Source organism: Seriola aureovittata, chromosome 7 (genome assembly GCF_021018895.1).
Source record: "Seriola aureovittata isolate HTS-2021-v1 ecotype China chromosome 7, ASM2101889v1, whole genome shotgun sequence".
NCBI lineage: Eukaryota > Metazoa > Chordata > Actinopteri > Carangiformes > Carangidae > Seriola > Seriola aureovittata.
Genome location: NC_079370.1, coordinates 15,999,725 through 16,020,833, shown reverse-complemented (window position 1 = coordinate 16,020,833; position 21,109 = coordinate 15,999,725). Strand labels below are relative to the sequence as shown.

Sequence of the window (21,109 nt, the reverse complement as noted above, 5' to 3'; positions counted from 1 at the left end):
ACATACAATTTTGACAATGTTAAAGTGTGTATTTTACTACCAACTCATTATTCTGTATAGGACAAGAAAAAAGTCACTTACTTGCAACTTTCTGGTCCATTAATTCTGGTCTGGTCTTTTGAACAAGATTTTGTTGGATTACCCTTGTTTAGAAGGAACACTAAACAACTATTCTCACAATGGGTGGTCTTTCTATGGCTACTCCTTCATGACAGAATCATGTGTGACCATGTCTGTTTTCTTGGCTTGTAACAGTTTGTAATTGAGTAACCAGTTGAATTTCACAATTTAACTGAAGGGCATATGCATGTTTTCTGTCCATCAGATATAAGGTCTACTTCAGAAATCCTCTCAGGGTATTTTGAAAACTGTCAGATGTGCTACATCAAGTATATCAAGCACAGAACTCATGCCTTTATAACAGTTAATTACATTAGTGTCTACGGTGGTGGGGCCAAGCACTAAAAGGGATAAAAAGCTCAAGAAAATCTTACTAGTCTGCCCTCTGGAGGATAAAATGTTCCCTGAGATGTAACAGACAAAAAGCAATAAAGGGCAAACAAAGGAGCCAGACAATTCTTAGGGAGATCCATGTGTTGCCATAGGAGTTAAAGGGTTGTGCCACAGAAAGAGGATTTGTAATGTGATTTGTTGTTTCTCAATGCCTTTTAATAAACAACAAACATTTGAGCTCTTCAGCCAAGAAGAAAAGGCAGTAGTCACGAGAAATAAATTATCTTGCTGTTGCCCACATCAATTGTGTAGGATATCAAATTTTTACAAAGCATTTCACTTGACCTATAGTTCACTGTGCAAGGCAGCATCAGAAGGATTACAGACTTCATACAGGATTTATTTCACTCAGAGATAGGTAATAATAGTATATCAAGGTTTGCAGTAGATCTGGCAAATTTTTTACTGCAGACGTGCAAGGCCCCAGGGAAAGGACTTCAACTATTACTTAAGTGTTTTTGGCATAAAGTTACGCTTGCTGTCCAAATAGTATGCCAAAAACATGCCTTGTCAGTACACATCTCAGCCACATGCTTCTAATTTCATAGAGAAAAAAAGCTGACCTCAGTAGTAGTAGGAGGCTGCCCACTTCAGCTTTCCATTATAGACTTCCATATTTGGAGTACACCACCTCCATACTATAAAACACATTTTGAATTTGTGGATTACTTTGTTTTAGACAAGAAATGTCAGCCCACTAGAGACAGCACTGGCTGCTATGCCCCCTTTTCCCCCCAATAACAGTAGTTTATTATGTTAGTCCCTGGCCTAATTGCCATTGCGATGAAATTCTGTATGGATATTGTTGCCAGAGGATGATTTTTAATTACTCTCAAAGCCACCTCACCTTTCATCTACTACCACCAACAGGTTCAAATTTAACAGTGATGACCATCACTTTGAAAACAGTCCATGAAAAAAGTATAAAAGAACTGGTCTGGGGTTCTGTCAGTCATGAAATACCCAGGGGATCAGCCATGTTCTGGGGCTATTTAGTGCCCACACTTCCATAAAAGCCATTTTAAGACTACCACTAGGAGTTGCCAAAGGCAAATTTTCAATAAGAGCTGGAAATACCAATACTGTAACAATCACAGGACTGACCTTCTTATGAAGCGCACCCATGTGTCACAAAAATCTCAACCTTGCTCAGCATCAGTTAAATCCAGCAGATATATTTGCCTACATTTCTCATCCACAATTTGTAACTCCCCATTTAATCCACTGAACACAAGGATTCCTCTCTGTGCGGTTGCCTTTAACTTGCCATATCAGAATTCCATAAAACGTGAACTATGACACCTAAACTACATATAGAAGAAAAAAAAAAGTTTTAATTGGGGTTTCTTACTATTAGAAAGAAAATCAACAGCTTTTAATTTCTCTGTACATTTTAATGGCACAATTAAAAATCTACTCAGTGACAAGGCTATCCTTTAAAAAGGCAGATATACAAGATATATTAAAAAAAATCTCAAACATATTTGCAAGACATGAAAAATGCAGCAATTACAACTGACAATAACAGCATGAGTAGCCACAAAAAAATAATACAATAAAAAGCAATATAATTATCCTAGCTAGTCAACACTATGTGGGACTGAAATTAACTACAACCATAGCCTGTGGAAAAATACTACGTTTAAACTTGCATTTTACCCATGTCAGACATATGTTGTAGTTGAGTCCATTTTTTTTAAGTTTATTGTGAGATCAATTCAAAAGTCATTTGGTATGCTCCTCACCCAAGCCTTATATCTTGCTTCCATTGATTTAAAATCCGCCAATTAACAGAATATTTCTCCTCATGACGGAGGAAGTGTATAAAAGTAGTTATGGAAAGTAACCATTACAAACAAACTTTACATCAATCCGTAACCTATACAGTTATTCAAATATTTGCATTCAAAAGAGTCAAAAACAACTCCTGAGAGCTTGATTGTTGGCAATAACAATGACTAAAGGTCTGACATGATAGTTACCCGTTGTTTTCTGAGCCATGAGAGGTCTGGTGCTGAAGAAAGGTCTCCAAGCATGAAAATGTCTCAGTGCACTCTGTGCATTCATAAATAACCTCTGAAGAATTTCCTTTATCATTTTGAGTATGGTCCATGTAGTCATCCTCTATGTCCTCTGTATTGCCCTTTTCTGAGACAGGGTTCCCATTGGTTCCACTGCGGTGAGAAGTCTGTCCAACATCATCTGCTTCTCCAGTGCTTGGGTGATTCTGAAGGTGAAGCTCAAGGGATGAAGAATTCCTGAATTGAGCTGGACATTGGGGGCACCTACTAGGTTCCTTTTTGTGATAACGCAAGTGCCGTTGGTACACACATAACAGTCCAAATCGCTTTCCACATTCCTGACACTTGTAGTTAACTCGCCCTGCTTTTCCTGATTGTTTCCCCTTTGGAGTCTGCTCTGGTGATGTGGTTTGTTCATTGTCAGAGGAGCTCTTGGTTTTCTCGTCAGGAGAACTTGGGTTTTTCTCACCATTAAGAGGATTGGGGATAGGTCCATTTTGTGGAGGTGTATACAAGTGTTTCAAACCTGGTTTCTTTTCCAATTCAACTTTGTGGTACATCGCTACATGCCTTCTCAAATCACAGCGCTGTGGAAAATGTCTACCACAAAAAACACATGTGTGCATAGTACCCTTATGGTATCTCATATGCCGAGATAAACTACTAGAATGATTAAATACACGGTGACAGTGCTTGCAAGGATGCAGCTTGCCATTTGGATTACTTCCTCTTCTACGTCTGCCTTTAGGTGGCATTCTCCGCTTAAAGGTCTTTTGTGACTCTTGATTCAGCTGATCTATTTCCTCCTGAGTTTGATGTGTGAGATGATGCTCTTTTAGAGCCGTTAACTTTTGGAAACGATCCCCACATAAACCACACCTGTATGGTGTGAAAGAGTATTCTGTATCAATGTTACCACTAGTATCCCTAAAGATTTTAGTATCCCCGTTCTTGAGATCAATAGATGTGCCATTTCTGTGGCAGTTTTCAAGTGGTACATGTAAGTTTTTAGAGTTCACTTCAGTTTCGATTTCAGATGCAAAAGTAGCATCTGGCTCTTTTCCTTTGCAATGGTATATTGAATGTGTCTGAAAATCTGACATCCAGAAAAAATTAAACTTGCACTTCCTACAAGGATATGTTTTCTCAAACTTTTTTTCCTGCTTATTCTCTGATTTACGCAAAGCTGTAGCCTTGGGGGAGAAGTGGTTCTCTTTTTGATGAGCATTTAGTGCATCCACTTTAAGGAATCGCTTACCACAATGATCACAGCAGTGAAACCTTTCATTAACATGGTCCTGGAGATGTTCCTTAAGGTCCTGTCTACCTTCAAAGATCTTACAGCACAAAGTACACTTGTAACCTCGCTCTGTGTTTCGATACTGCTGGTGACGATGTAAACTCTGTAGGCTGTTGAATGATCTGCTACATATTTCACAACGGTAATGACCCTGACGAGACTTGTCCAAAGTCAAGTCAGATGGCCTTGGCCTGAACACATCTCTGTAAGGGGAAAGCTGTGGCCTTAAAGTAGGAGACACTGGTTTAATAGGGGGTACGTAATGTGATGGCAGGACTCCTGGAGATACTGGTTTCACAGAAGAATGTGATTGTGCCAATCCATTCACAACTGTCAATGTACCATTTTCTTGTAGCACATATTCTCGGGGGACTTCAAAGCCATTGGATGAGCCATCAAAGGAAAATGACTCCAAGGGTCCATGAATGGCCATGTGTGCCAGCACATTAGAGTACTGACTGAACCCATCACCGCACTCTGTGCAGATGAAGGTACTTGATTCTCCACCCAACTGTGCTGAAGCAACACTATTCACTGTTTTCTGCTTTTCCATGATGATATTTTGTCCATGTGCAGATGGCATCATTTTTCAATCTGCAAGTACAAGTAGAATTCTATCCAGACACCCACAAAATTGGTCTCCATGTGGGAATCAATATGTCCACTCTCTCGCAAGAGACTGGTTCTACAAAGATGTCCTTATGAGCCGTAAGTTGACCTCTCTTCTGAAGTTTTCCATGTTGTATCAGCACCTGAGGGGATTAAAAAAAAAAAAAAAAAAAAATCAAAAAAAAAAAATTCACACCACTGAAGCCAAAGTTTGTTTTACAACATTTAAAAACATATGCCAGATTACTGCTGGATGACTAAGACTGCTGCTACAGGTTTAACCTGCCTAAATGTGGCTGGAAAGGGGTTTTAGATTGACTGTCTACCAGATGCAGCTGTTTGGCCAAGTAATATCTGTTATAAGTGAGTACTGCCATATTCAAGTGCCCAAGCAAGGTGACATTGTCATGAAATTTCTTTTATGTAAAATGTATTCAATTTTATATCTTCTTTCTGTTTTGATCCCAGCAGAGCAACAACTGTCTAAAACCAGCTAGTCAGTTGTTGTCCCTTACAGATTTCTAAACACTTGAGAGCTTGCCCACATCACAGTTTCCCACACACTCTACTTATTCACTGGAATTCTGTTGGCACAATTTCAGCCCTCCTCATTTTGGATCAAAGTACCTCATCTGACCACCAGGGAGACATCAATCTGGCAGCAATACTGACCTTAATAAGCTGATCAGGTGTTGCACTTACTTTCTCTATGCCGTCATAAAATCCGTTGCTGCCAACGGATAAGAAAAATAAATTATATATATATATATATATATATATATATATATACATATATACATACATACATACATACATACATACATACACACACACACACAATGTCACCTTGCAGTCAGTCTACTTTGGTCAATCCACTTAAATTTTGGTGTAGATGACACTACAGACATATTCACATGTTCAACATACTCGAGTTTGTAAAAAGGTGCCACTACCAAATATTGGCTTGAGGTGAACGCATATGCAATCAACGGGTTTGTGTCTGGAAGTAGTTTAACAGTGACATTTTGTCTTTGTATACAGATTATCTGCTTCTTCTGAAACGCATTGGTCTCTTACTTAACTGTGTACAGGTGTTATTGGAGTTTTGACAATTCACCTGTGATTGGAGTCTTGCGCAACTAATGCATTACACCCAGAACACACTGCCTGCAGTGTGTGTGTGTGTGTGGCCGCTGTAGCCATTCTGTGGCTCGCATGGGTGTTCACACCAGCTGCATGTCTGATGCGTCACTGCTACTGCCAGTTTTCTACATAGAGTTTGGGGCCTACTCAAATGTTGGATTTGTTTTCATTATAAATCAATTTGTGACTAAAATGCCAGTCTCCACATGCAGTCGCCAGTCTCCATCTTTATTAGGACAGTGGTGAACAGCACTGGGGCTCCACAGGGGACTGTACAGGTTCTGTTCATGTTTATCTTGTATATGGTGGACTTTAAATACAACTCTGAGTCTTGCTACATCCAGAGAAACTCAGATGACACAGCTATTGTGGCGTGCATCAAGTAAGAGGCGTACAGGGATCTGACGATGCAATGCAGGCAGTGTCTTCCCGGCGTAATGCAGCTGTCTCTCCCTGTCTGTAGTGACTTCTCTATGGTCTGGAGCAGTATCCAGCCCACAGCACCATCTGATTGGTTACACTTCACAAGTAATAGCCTATCAACGCTGAAGGCTACTGTGTACACAAGTGGGCACTGACTAGAGCAACTCCTGTGAGTGAGTAGAGCTGTGAGTCAAAGGAAAGGCAGCAGACATCACTCAAGTTGTAATAAATATCACAATCCTCTATGCTGAAGCTACAAAACACCACTCTCTTAAGATTGATGACACATCAAGCAAGAGAGAGCAGATGAGAGGGAGAGAGAGAGAGAGAGAGAGAGAAGCCATTGCTAACTGCTAAGTAACTAGCAGATATGAATAGCATGTATACAACTGCTATGAATGAAAGTCTCTAAAAGCAGCAGAGAGCTATGAGTACTTGAGCAAAGCAAGTTTAAATGTACAGCTGTTAGTTAGTCACTGTAACTACGAAAACAGCAACATGAACTGTTCGGATAGAGCAGCAATAAACGCAGCTAATCACAAAAACTCCAGCAACTGGAGATGAGATGCTAGACTGACTGAAGCATGTCAGCATGTGAACAGCCAATCACTACTATTACTTGAAAGAATATTTTACTCAGGTAGAAATAAAATTTCTGTGTAAAAATGTACTTGGCTAAACATTCAAAGTTAATCAGTGAGTTAAAATGGAGGGAGGAAGGGGAGGGGTAAACCATTTTATATGGTGATAATAGCATATCATAAAACTATTAAACCAGCTGTATCAGTACCCAGATGAGGACAGCACCGAAAATGCAGATGCACAATGCAGCATCATGACAAAATAAATCAGAAAATTTTGATAAAATGAAGATGATGTTGTACTCAGTTTAATCTTATTGTATCTGGCAACACACACAAACCTGCAAACTAGTTAGGGGTGTTGGATTGACAGATACACATTTTCAAAATTCAAGCACAAGAGACAAAAAATACACGACCACAGATCCAAATAAAAATTCTGAGTGCAATCTACTAAACACACTACAGGCATCAAAAACTAACCATATGCAAATTTAAAGTCCTTCTTGGTACACCTCGCCCTGTAGTATGCATGGGCATATGTGACCCATTAATGTGGGTAATAATCTACTTCCACTTGCGTATAAGATTTAAATTAAAATTCAACATGAAGAAAATGAAAATGCTACCATATACAACACAGCCATCCACACTGACAGTAGGGTGCACCTTGCCACACACACAGTAATTCCAGTTTCTGCAGTGATGTAGAAAAATATATTTATGACTTATTTCTGATTTGTTATTTTTTGCAGGGATTTATCCAGGGATCAAATTGAGCCATAGAACTGGTGAATATGTATAAAACATAAAAATTATGGTTTGCACCTGCTCTCCTGTTCTCTGGTAATTTTTTGTAGCGATATCCCCAGGAATCAAGTTGAGCCATAGAACATATACGTCTTTTATGGAGTCTCAGACAAAATTCAAATATTAATGATGAGTAAATCATGTGGAAGAAATAAATAATTTAGAATCATGATACTGTTATTAACCTTTATCACTATGTCTATTTATATTGATATATTGACTATTTGATTTATTGAAACAAAGCCCATAGCACTGAAAACAATGGAATCACAACCACACAGTGTTGTGAGCAAATGAACCACATAGTGCACATATGTGGCCGGCAGTTTCAACTAGAGAGATGACAGCCAGTATCAGTTGTTCTGTAGTATTTTCAGTCTATTTTAGCAATAATTGCAGGTAAAGCATACTTCTAGAGTGCTGCTGTTGTTTGAAAAATGTATTTTAACTTCAGTAGGGCATTAAGTGATGAAGACAAGAAGTTTAGATCCTATAGCCTTATGATTCTTCCCACAGATTATACAAATGTATAAAAATAATACACATAATATATTAATGGCTTCCCATCAAAGAAAGAATAAAGTGGTAATACTTTCTTGATGTGAGACTGATCGTTTTGAAAATGTATTTTAATGATGGCATAGTGTAGTCAAGGTATTCACTATGAATTGTATTGCAAAGAGAGTAAAAACTATATATATATATATATATATATATATATACACACACACATATACACACACACACATACGTACGTACACACACACATACGTACGTACACACACACACACACACACACACACACACTAAAACCTTTATCAAAGAAAATGAAAATGAAAACTAACAAAGACTAGCTTATGGTTACAATTTCGAGAGAGGACAACCGTTTGGGGGATAATGCTATAACCACGATAAAAAATTCAAGATCGTCTATGAATGAATTATGTACAGACTTCAGTCTATGTTCAGAATTTCACATTTACCGTGAACAGTGTGTTTAAAATGCTGAAGCATGCCGACAGAGGGCGACTGAATGCTTCACTAGCTGCATCTATTGTATTTAGGGAGCGGGCTAACGCTAGCCTACTTTGAAAAGCTAACGTTAAATTGCACAGAATGTGTGCTGCGAAGGCTCCTTGAAAGACATAAGGCTACAGACAGGCATGAAGTATGAACAGCCCACAAATTGTATCAACGTAATGTCTAGCTGTGGGCTAATACTATAGTCAGGCGATATCTAACGTTAGCTGCTACTAGCTAACGTTTCATAGCAATGGGAGACCTGTGATTGCCACACAACAGACATTTAAGTGTCAACCAGTTTCCTCAAACAGTCAACTTAGACACAACTTACCATGAAATCTTTTACATCTCAGGATACTGTGAATGTCATTTGCAGTGTCCTGCTAGTTATGCTCTGTGGTCGATGACTGCTTACTGCTGCAGGCCGGGGGCTGTGTTTCCCCCGAGCTTCTTAAGATGGTAACGACTATGACATCATGACGCATGCTGCTTACGTTTGTGGCGTTTTTACAAAAATGAAAACAAAAACAAAAAACATGTAATTTGTCCCCGTAAATAACACATTTAACTTTATATTTAATTTTTAATACCTTAGAAGACAAACCAATGCATCAACTAACAAATTTAAAAAAACAATAGTATCACAATCTTTTAATACACAGTTTCACAAAAATTTTATTAAATGACAGGATTATAAAAATATTTTATATACACCATTAATGTTATCTTGTAAAGGATGAAGAACAAAAAGAAAAGTAATTTTGATCACATCCAAACTATTCTGCTAATAAAATATACACATTTATTGTAAATACTTCCTAACTGATCATAATAATATAGAATAATGTACTGATAATCTTATGAAGGATATTTACACAACCGCAACATTCAGGGTGATTAGCTGGGGGAAAATTTCGTCACAGATCAAAAGAGGAAATTACAAAGCAAGACCTACGTACTAAAAAAAATTAGCAAACAATGGTATCTGTGGGGACTGTTATGTTCCTGTGTACAGTTTTTTTCATGTGTTAATAATAGAGGAAGCTGGGTTGAATTGCGTGCAAAGCAAAAGTGGTTTAGCTGGGGACTATGCTGTGGAAATAAGCTTGCTACAAGCCTATATGTGCAGTGGTTCAGACATAATATTTCACAATGTAGATTCATTCTCTTCCATAAGTTTTACAGTCTACTATAATCTATAAAGGTACAATGTTCATTGTCAAATTACTATTATAACTATCGGTCAATTTTAAAATTTTTTACCTTCCCAAGATGTTCAGCTGTTTACAGTAAAGTTTACAGTTAATTCTTGTACATAATAGCATTCTCTGAAAGTGCTGTAATCATGTCTTTTTTCTCCCTGATTGCAGTTTACAGCATGGCACTGTATTACATTAATACAGAAGAATGCTTTTCAGATTTCACTGTAAATTTACATCAAAGGTTTACAGTGCAGGGACAAATAAAGTAAGGCACTTAACAGGTGAAGGGTACATAGATTTTAGATATATTTGTCAATGAAATCTTATTTTTTATTGCTTGTTTTAAACAAATCAACACTATTTTTTTTTACTGTGTTAACTTAAGCACATAATCAACCTGTGTGAGGATTAAATATTTTGGTCTGTGAAAATGTACACTGAATTGAAAAAAAAACCCAAAAACAAGACAAAAACTTAAAACAAGTTTTATATTCATTCATATTCAACATTTATTATAATTATTTGTACAGTTTCAGAATTTGTCTCTTCATGTCATGGACAACCTTATACCTCAGTATTTAGAGCTGATATGCCATTGCCCTGACTTGTGTCCACTAACTTTGTATCAGTATGAGAGTCTGTTCTTAATGGAAGACCGTTTCCTGTACATTCAGGATGGATTTGATCCTTTATGTCTTGGCACATGAAGACATACAGCAGTGGGTTTAGGCAACTGTTGAGGTGGTCATAGTCAGACCAATATAGAGGACATAGCCTAATGTTTGAGAACCCGTGTGATGAACCAACTCTGATAGATGCATGATGTGAAAAGGAGCCCAGCACAGGAAAAAAGTGGTGATAACGGCAGCAATAATCTTTAAGGGGCGACTCAACTGGCTGGACAGGGTGCAGTTCCTCCTGAGACGATGGATTATCACAGCGTAACCGGAGACAATGACAGTGAAGGGAACAACAAGTCCCAGGAGGAACTTGGTGATGGCCACTGCCTGATGACGAAACTGTCCTGTTTGAAAATCATCAGAAAGAGTAAAGTTGTTGAAGCAGCGGATGTCGTCTTCACTATACGTTAAAGTATCCCTGAAGACAAAGTATGGAGTCCAGATGAGGATGTGTCTACAGCCGAAGTGACTCTAGTCAAACTATGACAGATTAATAAAAGCTGTGATTCCTGAAATGTGTCAAGTCAGTACCACATTGAAGTGGAGACCACATGTCAGACACTTGCACACTTACACATACTTTCGATGCTAGTCTTTTAATGCTTCTAATATGAAATTCCATAAAAATATAAATCAAGATTTTGTAAACAGAACTGTTAATCTCACTCAAATTATAACTGAAGTCCACTTTTCACTTTTAAAAAGTATCATTATTTTAAAATATTATCATTATTTCTATTATCATTATTATCAATTAAACTAGATTTTCTGGTTTGCTGCTAAGACACATGCCAATGATCTGTAATGTCATTCAGAAGCTATAGGTTTGTATGAGACTGTCCTTTAAAAACAGGTATGTAGTCAGGGCCTTAGCCAGGATTCAAGGATTACTGAGGTCACAAGTTTACCCAAAAGACCAAAAACAAGCATGAGCGCCATTTCTATGTGAATTTGTCAATATTTGTATTCAAACCTGAGACCACCAGGTGGAGCATCCTTCTTTTGAGCTAAATTATCAGGTGTTACTGCAGTGTGAGAGAAGCATACAGTTTTTAACCATGCCTCAGACTATGCCCAATTTTAAGTTTTTTCTTTTGCTTGATCTCTTATGAGAACAAAACAATGCTGCAACATCGATGATTGATGAAGTGTTCGCATATATTTTATGTAAATTAAATTTTCCAACATGGCAGACTAAATGTTGTAATGCTGTTTCAATTCTTTTTCCACAATGGCTGAAATGGTCAATCCTTTATCTATGAATTAATTAATTTCCTAAATTTCTTCCCCCCTGGTCATAAATAAAGTTTTATATTATTCATTTATTGGTCTGAAAGTACTTAAATTTGCCAATAGGATACCATCCATGTTTTCAGTGTAGAATGTAGCTACACTGCTGAATCTTATACTGAAGAAAACACATGTAAATAGACAAAACACAAGAAAATTCAGAAAACATCTTCATCAATTGGGCAACACATGTGCTGCAAATACTCACAAGACAACAAAATTGTTTCTGGTGGACACAAAAAAGTGATAAGGGAGGGCCTCCCTCATAACAGGAGCCAGTGGCTCACCTGGAAGAGTGCTTATACAATGAAGTTATAGTTTCAATCGCAGCGGCCCAGGTCCAACCCGTGGCCCTTTGTTGCATTTTATTCTCTCTCTCTCTCGCCCTGTCAATATCAGAATAAAGGTAAAAAAAAAAAAAAAACCAAAAGAAAAAAGGTGATGAACCTGGCTGGGACACACTTGCATGGATCTATTTTATGTGCTATGTGCACTTGTTGCTCAATGCTTTTAACTTCAAAAGTCACAAGGTATTGAAAAAGTGTGTCCTAGCCAGGTCCATCACTTTTTAGTGTATTTGCAGAACCTGTTGTTAAATTGATGAAGCTGTTTTCTGAATTTGTTTGTGTTTTGTCTTTTTTCATGTGTTTTCTTAAGTTGCAGTGCATTGAGCTCTCATGGCCACTGTGCATATCTGTTTTCTTCAAATTTCATATATAATATTCACTGTATTTCAACAAAGTATGAACATCATTTATAATTAATTCAGGGTTTTATAGGCTATTCCTTCTTTGCCACGGCACTTGAAAGCTGGACACGTAGACTATACTGCATTAGGAGATCCAAGGTCTGAAGTAAGAATATATCTTTTTCTGACATAATATTAGAATTTTAGGGTATTTTCCCAGATCTAGATTCGTATTCCTTTCTGTTAAGATCCTGTTTTGCAGTCTTAATCAGAAAATCCTATGAAGTTCATCTACCTGGATAAGAGTTTCAGTTAAAAATATTCTTCATACAGAGGTCGCCACAACCATTACAAGTACAATTTAGGTAAGGATTAGTGTTTTAAAGTATTCTTTCCCCATGATGAAAGAAACTAAAAATGGACATCTGTTTCAAGATAGCGCATTTAATATCAGACAAATATAAGATACATGAGCAATACATATATTTCATATATACATACATAAATACATACACACACACACACACACACACACACACACACACACACACACAAATATATATATATATACTGTATATAAAACAAAAACAGACATTTATCATTAATGGAGCTCATCGGAACAATTGGACATAATGAAAGCTACTGTTAACAGATGACTTTAGGATCAAATGTATCTAAAATGTTAATATTTAATTATGATTAAATAATGAGGTACCCACTTCCTGAAAATTGTGCAAGTATATGAGCATCATTCCTCTTCCTGGAAGGCAGTCTTCAATACATTCAGGATGGATTTGCGAACTTTATCCTTGAAATCTTGGCCCATGAACACATACAGCAGTGGGTTCATGCAACTGTTGAGAAAGATCAGGCTGGTGGCTATGGGGGCACCAATAGAGAGGACATATCCCAATGTTTCACTTCGATTAGTACTTGTGAAATGAACCAACTCTAATAGACGCATGATGTGAAAAGGAGCCCAGCACAGGAAAAAAGTGGTGATAACGGCAGCGATGATCTTTAAGGGGCGACTTGACTGGCTGGACAGGGTGCGGTTCCTCCTGAGACGATGGATTATCACAGTGTAACAGGAGACAATGACAGTGAAGGGGACAACAAATCCCAGGAGGAAGTAGGTAATGGTCATGAACTGAAGACGTAACTGTTTCAGCTCAATCAAAGATGCTGTTTTATAATCAACAGAAAGAGAAAAATTGTTGAGGCAGTTGACGATGCCCGCATTAAAATATGATGGTGTAGTGTCCCTGAAAACAAAATATGGAGCGCTGAGAATCAGAGCCAGTACCCAAACACCTAGACTCACATAAGACGCCTTGCGTACATTTCTGTGGTTCTGGGCCCAGACAGGCCACACCACAGACAGACATCTGTCCACACTGATCACCACCAGGATGTAGACACTGGCAAACATGTTCAGAAAGGTTATGGTGGTATGAAGTTTGCACATTAAGTGGCCAAAAGGCCAGTGGAAATCCATAGCTAAGTAAGTCACAGTCAGGGGCAGGCATGCTGTTAAGAGGAAGTCGGCCACAGCAAGGTTGAGGAACCAAACTGTGTTAACTGTTTTCTTCATCTTGAACCCGGTCACCCAGATAACCACTCCATTCCCGAGCACACCAAGAACGAAGGCCAGGCAGTACCCAATGACAGACATGATGTTGAGAGACCTTCTCAGCTTAACAAGGTTGTCATAGAACGTGTCATCCTCATTGTCATGAAAAGAGTCTTTTTCACCATATAAATCCGTTGTACTAATTTTCTTTATCATTGTCTTGAGATAAGCCTGTGATAGAAACATGAAAACAATGTTTTTTTCTATTTTTCCTAAAACTCAACAACAACGACTTCTGATACAAGAGAGCATTGCTTTTAATATATCAGATTACCAGATGGACAGTAGCTGAACTGTACTTCTTTATAAAAATATTTATACACTTAGAAAAGCAGCAAGGTATCTGAAATATAGATGACTAGATGACTAAAGCAGATGACTTTTGCCTTATAGGTTTAATTAATACTTGTATCATTAAATTCCACTGAAGGTGTTTGTCACAGTAGCTAAAATCAACATCAGCTGTCTTTATTGTCTTATTTTTTGTCAGTACAACCCCTTCAGATTAATCTCAAATTAATGCAAATTCATAGGATAATATATAACAACAATACCTTTCTCAAAGTTCCTCAGCTGGATGAGGATGTGTCTACACCAGAAGTGACTCTGGTCAAACTCTGTCTGGTTAATAAAATCTGTGTGTCCTGAAGACTCATATGTGTCAAGTCACCACCACATTGAGGCGGGACCACATGTAACACAGCAATTCTGCAAAAGTTGTATGCAAGTTTAAAGTTTGTAAGTTGACATCTGTCAAATAGAAATGTCAACAGATCCTAGCTGTACTGACCCTTGAATTGAAAAAAATATTTGGTGTGAAGTGAATTTTTGAACCTAACCTTCATGAATACCTCAGCTACTGAGAAAGAGCCGGTGCTGTGACTTCTCATGTCTAACAATGAACCTACTACATCATGTTTATTGAGAAAAAAGTTAATTTATGTTGACAAGATACAGTTAATGTGTTAATGTATGGATAAGTACCACCCCCGCCTAAATTTCGGCCAGGAAAAACCCTGTAGGCTGCTCCGTCTTTGCCACTGTACACTTGACAAAGAAAATGTTGACTTTGTAGATCCAAGCTAAAGAGATCTGAAGTAGGAATTTATCTTTGTCTAACATTTTATCCTCTTATTAGTTTAAGATGAATTTCACAAGTCTCTGCTATCTAGATGTTCTTTCCTGTTTTGCACTCTTAATCACATTTCCTATGAAATGTAGAAACACCTGAGGTGCAACTGCTATTTTCAGTTTAGAAACAACTTAGTTGAGCAAGCACAGACATTTCCCCAACACTACTGGCAGTACTTTATTATACTTTTCATATACAAAATTACATTGTAAAATTATATAGAAGGCCGGATTCAACGTGTTCAAACTGTCCAACCATTTCACTAATAATATTGAGAAATTTCCCATAAAAATTAGTATCAGAATCCAAAGGAAAGGATATAAAAATGAATTTTGCACAAAAACCCGTCTCAAGATACACTTTATTTCCCTCTAAAGTTTTGGTCCTGGATCTGAGAAGGGCCTGTTCCTGCAGGGATAATTAGTGGACATTGTGTAGTTAAATATGTACAGCAGCTCCCTCTGCTGGTCAATACATATTATGAAGAAAGTTTATAATAATAATTAGACTATTAATATCGCCGGTAAATCCTGTATCTACAGCTTGTAGTAGTATATGATACTAGAGAAGGAGATTCCAGACACAAGTTTATGTGAAATTATGTGGTGTTATAGAGGCAGGCATGTTCAGGCACAACTGCAATAACAGTCATTGTCATCATGATTCAAATACAGCATCAAATCAAATACATTAGAAAGAAGTTTTTATGAACATATTCATGTCGCATGTCGAAATATTCATATCCACAGTCTAACACATGAAATAAGTGTGCCATTCCATTTTTAATATGTTTTCTGACAGTTAAGGAGTAATGGGCACCATAAGCTCGTTGAACCATGCAGCTCCTACATTATAAACATTATATCTATCTATTATATCGACATTATATAAGCACCATGTCACCATGTCACTGCCACCAGAGTGCTCACCCATGTGCTCCGATAAAAAAAAAGATTTACAAATATACAATATGCACACACCCAGGACCTAGGTGCAAGATGCCACTAAGATACCAGAGAGCTACACAGAGTCTGCGTGTCACCAACACTGTGACTTGCAGATCTGTCTGTGGGCAAAAGCCAAGGCTCAAGAGGCAGTGCTGCACTAGGCACATGTTCAGGAGAGCTAGGGGCACAATATGGACCATGGCTGCCATCAACCCCAAGAGGCAGAGGCATAATCTGAGGGTTATCCTCGTCCCCAATCAGAAATGGGACAAGCAAGACCTGAGTGTGGCCTGTCTTCCAGGAGTTAGGAGTTCTTCCTGTTGGGGCACAGGCACTGGTGCTTTAACTGCTGCAGGAGCCAGATCACATTGTTGTGGCATTGCTCCTCTGAGCGAGCACACACCATCCATTCACCTTGTGAATGTGCGGGGGGCTAATGATATGCCTAATGGGAGGACGCAGAAAGTCCTATACTACCTACATGTTCTTTCCTGTTTTGCACTCTTAATCAGATTTCCTACGTAATTTTGAAACACAAATGTGATAAAAACTGCTGTTTTTAGCTAAGAAACAACTTGTGAGTTGAGTAAACACAGATGTTTCCCCAATTCTACTGGCAGTACTCTATTATAATTTTGATACGCAAAACTATATTGTAAAAATACATAGAAGGCCCTACATGATTTAATGTGTTTTATTTTAAACTGTCCAAAAAAAATAAATAAATAAAAAATAAAAGAAATTTAAAATGTATCCAGAAATTAAGAATATTAGAACAATGGACATCTTAAGCCAGGTGAAACATAAAGCTGCTACATTACAAACATAAACCTGTAAGTTCACTGTAACTTTCATGATTACTAATTAGACTAGAGCAGCCTGTCCTATCAGAAATCAAAAAACATAAATGTTTGACAAACTAGCAGGTGAAGAAATAGTAGGATATTCTATCTTTGCTGCAGTGTACTTGAAAGCTGGACACACAGACTTTGCTGCCTCTGAAGAGAAAAGGTCTGAAGTAAAAATATATCTTTTTCTAACATAACATTTGAATTTTAGTGTAATTTCACAGATTTAGATCAACGGTATGTTCCTCTCTGTTAAGATCCTGTTTCAGAATCTTAATCAGATTTCCTCTGAAATTGAGAAACACATATGAAGTGTATCTACCTTTAGTGTGCAGAAAAGTTATCAGTTTCAAATATTTTTCATACAAAGGTAGCCACGAATGTTACAACTACAGTTTATGTGAGAATAAGAGTTTGAAAGTATTTTTCCCCATGAATGAAGAGATTAAAATGTACATCTGTTTCAAAATAGCACATTTAATAAAAGATAAACATAAGATACATGTGAAACACATATATTTCATATACAGTATATATATGACATTATATGATATATATACATTTGAAAAAGTGTATCTTTATCTTACATTCAGGCCAACAAGTTATCATAAAAATATTATGTCCAAACTATTTCACTAATAAAATGACAAAACAAAACAAACAAAAACACATTTATTATAAATGTTACTTAATGGAGCTCATCAGAAGAACAGGACATAATGGGAAAGCTGTTAAAAAATGCTACATTTGTATGAAAATTATTTCCCATATACAGTTAAAGTATTTGTTTATTCATGTCGTGAGCAACCTTATACCTGAACATCAGAAACTGACTTGTCTTTACTCCGACTGGTGACCGTTAAGTTTGTGTGAGTCTAAGAGCATCATTCCTCTTCCTGGAAGGCAGTTTCGAATATTTTCAGGATGGATTTGTGAACTATATCCTTAAAATCTTGGCCCATGAAGACATACAGCAGTGGGTTCAGACAACTGTTGAAAAAGATCAAGCTGGTGGTTATAGGCAGACCAATAGAGAGGACATAGCCAAATGTTTTAAAATGCATGTGATGATCCAACTCTATTAGACGCATGACGTAATAAGGAGCCCAGCACAGGAAAAAAGTGGTGATAATGGCAGCGATGACATAAATGGGGCGACTTGACTTGCTGGCCAAGGTGCGGTTCCTCCTGAGACGATGAATTATCACAGCGTAACAGGAGACAATGACAGTGAAGGGAACAACAAATCCCAGGAGGATGTAGGTGATGGCCACGGCCTGATAACGAAACATTCCTGTTTCATGATCATCAGAAAGAGCAAAGTTGGTGAAGCAGAGGGTGGTGTTATCACTATACGTAAAAGTATCCTTGAAGACAAAGTATGGAGCGCTGAGAATCAGAGCCAGTACCCAAACACCTAGACTCACATAAGACGCCTTGCGTATATTTCGGTGGTTCTGGGCCCAGACAGGCCACACCACAGACACACATCTGTCCACACTGATCATCACCAGGATGTAGACACTGGCAAACATGTTCAGAAAGGTTATGGTGGTATGAAGTTTGCACATTAAGTGGCCAAAAGGCCAGTGGAAACCCATGGCTGTGTATGTCACTGTCAGGGGGAGGAATGCTGTGAAGAGGAAATCGGCCACAGCAAGGTTGAGGAACCAAACTGTGTTAACTGTTTTCTTCATCTTGAACCCGGTCACCCAGATAACCACTCCATTCCCGAGCACACCAAGAACGAAGGCCAGGCAGTAAACAATGAGGGACAGGATATGGATTTTCTCCATTCTTGTCTTGAGACCAGCCTGTGATAGAAACATGAAAAATATATAATTTTTATTTTTCTGAAGCTCAACAACAACAACAACAACAACAACAACAACAACAACAACAACAACAACAACAACAACAACAACCACAACATCATCTTTTGATTCAACAAAACTTTGCTTTTGTAAATATTTCAGTTTATCAGATGGACAGTAGCTGAACTGTGCCTCCTTAAAAACATTTGTCTACTTCTGAAATATAGCAGATGACCTTTGCCTTACAATTATGATTGTATGTTTTGTTAAATTCCCCTGAAGGTGTTTGTCATAGTAGATAAAATCAACATCAGATATCTTTATAGTCTTATGTTTTGTCAACACAACCCCTTCAGATTAATCTCAAATTCATGCAAATTCAAAGGATAATATATAACAGCGATACCTTTCTCAAAGTTCCTTAGTCAGATGAGGATGTAGAGCAGAAGTGACTCTGGTCAAACTCTGTCTGGTTAATAAAATCTGTGTGTCCTGAAGACTCATACGTGTCAAGTCTCCACCACATTGAGGCGGGACCACATGTAACACAGCAATTCTGCTACAGTTGTATGTAAGTCCCTAAATTGTATGAGTTTAAAGTTTGTAATTGAGATCTGTTAGATAGAAAACTCAACAGATCCTAGCTGTACTGACCCTTGAATTGAAAACCACTTTTTAAAAAATATTTGGTGTGAAGTGAATTTTTGAAGCCCAACCTGCATGAATACCTCGGCTACTGAGAAACAGCCGGTGCTGTGACTTCTCATGTCTAACAATGAACCTGCTACATCATGTGGATTGAGCTCATGTTTGCTTGATGTAGGTTAGAGTGTAATTTGTCTTTGTTACTGTTTGAACCAACATCTGGACATGTATGGTATTTGCAGTATTTGACATTAATTGAGGTTTAATAAGCAGTTTTGTAGGCTGCTCCCTCTTTGTCACTGTCCACATGACACTTACAAAATGTTTACTTTGTAGATCCAAGCCAAATAGATAGTAAGAAGACATCTTTGTCGAACATATTATCCTCATATTAGTATAAGATGAATTTTGCAATTGTCTGCTATCTACATGTTATTTCCTGTTTTGCACTCTTAATCAGATTTCCTATGAAATTTTGAAACACATGTGACGTCCAACTGCTGTTTTTAGCTGAGAAACAACTTGTAAGTTGAGTAAACACAGACGTTTCCCCAATTCTACTGGCAGTACTGTATTATACTTTTCATGAGCAAAATTACATTGTAAAAATACATAGAAGGCCCCACAAGATTTAATGTGTTTTTTTATAAACTGTCCAAATCATGTCACTACTAAAATCAAGAAATTTAAAATGAATCCAGTTAAGATTATTAGAACAATGGACATCTTAAGCCAGGTGAAACATAAAGCTGCTACATTACAAACATAAACCAGTAAGTTCACTGTAACTTCCATGATTACTAATTAGACTAGAGCAGCCTGTCCTATCAGAAAATCAAAAAATATAAATGTTTGACAAACCAGCAGGTGAATGACTTCCTGTGATGTTACCACATGGAAAGCAACAAAGTAGCTTGATGGCATCCAGGTGCTCAGTGCACTACAAGAAATATACATTTCAGAGTGGTCAATGGAAACAATGAGAGACATGGTGTACAAGAGACTTTCAGCTAAGCATTTGGTACCACTTTACAATAAGACTGCCCGAATAAAGGATTAATAATTGGTTCATAATTAAGTTATTCATTTGGTTGTTAACATTTTATAAATCAAAAATAAACGTTTATAAATAAGTGATATCACAGTTTTCACACATTGATACAAGGCCACTATTTGGCAAGATCAAGTTAATGCTTACTACTCATTAATCTTCCTAATGAAGAAAAGAAAGAAAAGGAGTCTTATAGTAAGTCTTTTAATAAATGGTGATGTGTATGCTGAATGATGGAGAAAATAAAGAAAGATCAAAAACTATTGAGATATGAGGCTTAACAGTACAGATAAATGTGGGCTCACTATTTGGCAAGCAGCAGGTCACTGTTGCCCTTTTCATCTAATGTGTTACAACAGCTTATCAATAAATATTAAGTGTTAACAAACTGTCTAATAAACTAGTTATCAGCCATTGATAAATCCTTTATAATGGGAGTTTTATTGTAAATTGTTACCAGCATTCTTCCACACACATCTGATGTTTTATTGCAATAAAAATAGGTCGCAGTTGTTTCAATCAGTATCACATAATCTAAAACCTTAAGGTTCTTGTCCATCGTCAGTGTATTATTTGCAGTGGGTATTGGTTGGATTGCACCCAGTCTGGGGAAGCAGCCAAGGGGACCATCACAGATGTGTAGGTATAAATGGAACGAATCAACAGGAAACCCAAACCAAAGCCCTAATGAAGGGGGCTTTTTGACGGGAAGATAGAGTGTTGACAGTATTTCTTTCTTTTAGTGGCTAAAATATG

At 37.5% G+C, this 21,109-nt stretch overlaps 3 protein-coding genes across 3 annotated transcripts; all 3 read right to left on the bottom strand.

Annotated features, from left to right (window-relative positions):
- Positions 1–1,288: 1,288 nt before the first annotated feature.
- si:dkeyp-84f3.5 (uncharacterized protein LOC334144 homolog) lies at positions 1,289–8,875 on the bottom strand. Its single transcript, XM_056380105.1, has 2 exons — positions 8,755–8,875; positions 1,289–4,586 (listed from the first exon to the last, which is right to left on the bottom strand). Exon 2 carries the CDS (start codon positions 4,418–4,420, stop codon positions 2,492–2,494), a length of 1,929 nt encoding a protein of 642 aa, XP_056236080.1. The 5' UTR covers positions 4,421–4,586; positions 8,755–8,875; the 3' UTR covers positions 1,289–2,491.
- A 3,853-nt stretch (positions 8,876–12,728) lies between these two features.
- Positions 12,729–14,081, bottom strand: LOC130171862 (chemerin-like receptor 1). Its single transcript, XM_056380127.1, has one exon. The coding sequence runs from the start codon at positions 14,070–14,072 to the stop codon at positions 13,032–13,034; it is 1,041 nt and encodes a 346-aa protein (XP_056236102.1). The 5' UTR covers positions 14,073–14,081; the 3' UTR covers positions 12,729–13,031.
- Positions 14,082–17,335: 3,254 nt separating this feature from the next.
- Positions 17,336–19,143, bottom strand: LOC130171867 (chemerin-like receptor 1). The gene is made up of 2 exons (XM_056380136.1): positions 19,064–19,143; positions 17,336–18,657 (listed from the first exon to the last, which is right to left on the bottom strand). The coding sequence occupies exon 2, from the start codon at positions 18,637–18,639 to the stop codon at positions 17,728–17,730; it is 912 nt and encodes a 303-aa protein (XP_056236111.1). The 5' UTR covers positions 18,640–18,657; positions 19,064–19,143; the 3' UTR covers positions 17,336–17,727.
- Positions 19,144–21,109: the final 1,966 nt, after the last annotated feature.

What these genes read in the sequence shown, in the direction of transcription:
- LOC130171867 (XM_056380136.1), bottom strand. Translation starts at nt 18,639, where the DNA reads ATGGAGAAAATCCATATCCTGTCCCTCATTGTTTACTGCCTGGCCTTC.
- LOC130171862 (XM_056380127.1), bottom strand. Translation starts at nt 14,072, where the DNA reads ATGATAAAGAAAATTAGTACAACGGATTTATATGGTGAAAAAGACTCT.
- si:dkeyp-84f3.5 (XM_056380105.1), bottom strand. Translation starts at nt 4,420, where the DNA reads ATGATGCCATCTGCACATGGACAAAATATCATCATGGAAAAGCAGAAA.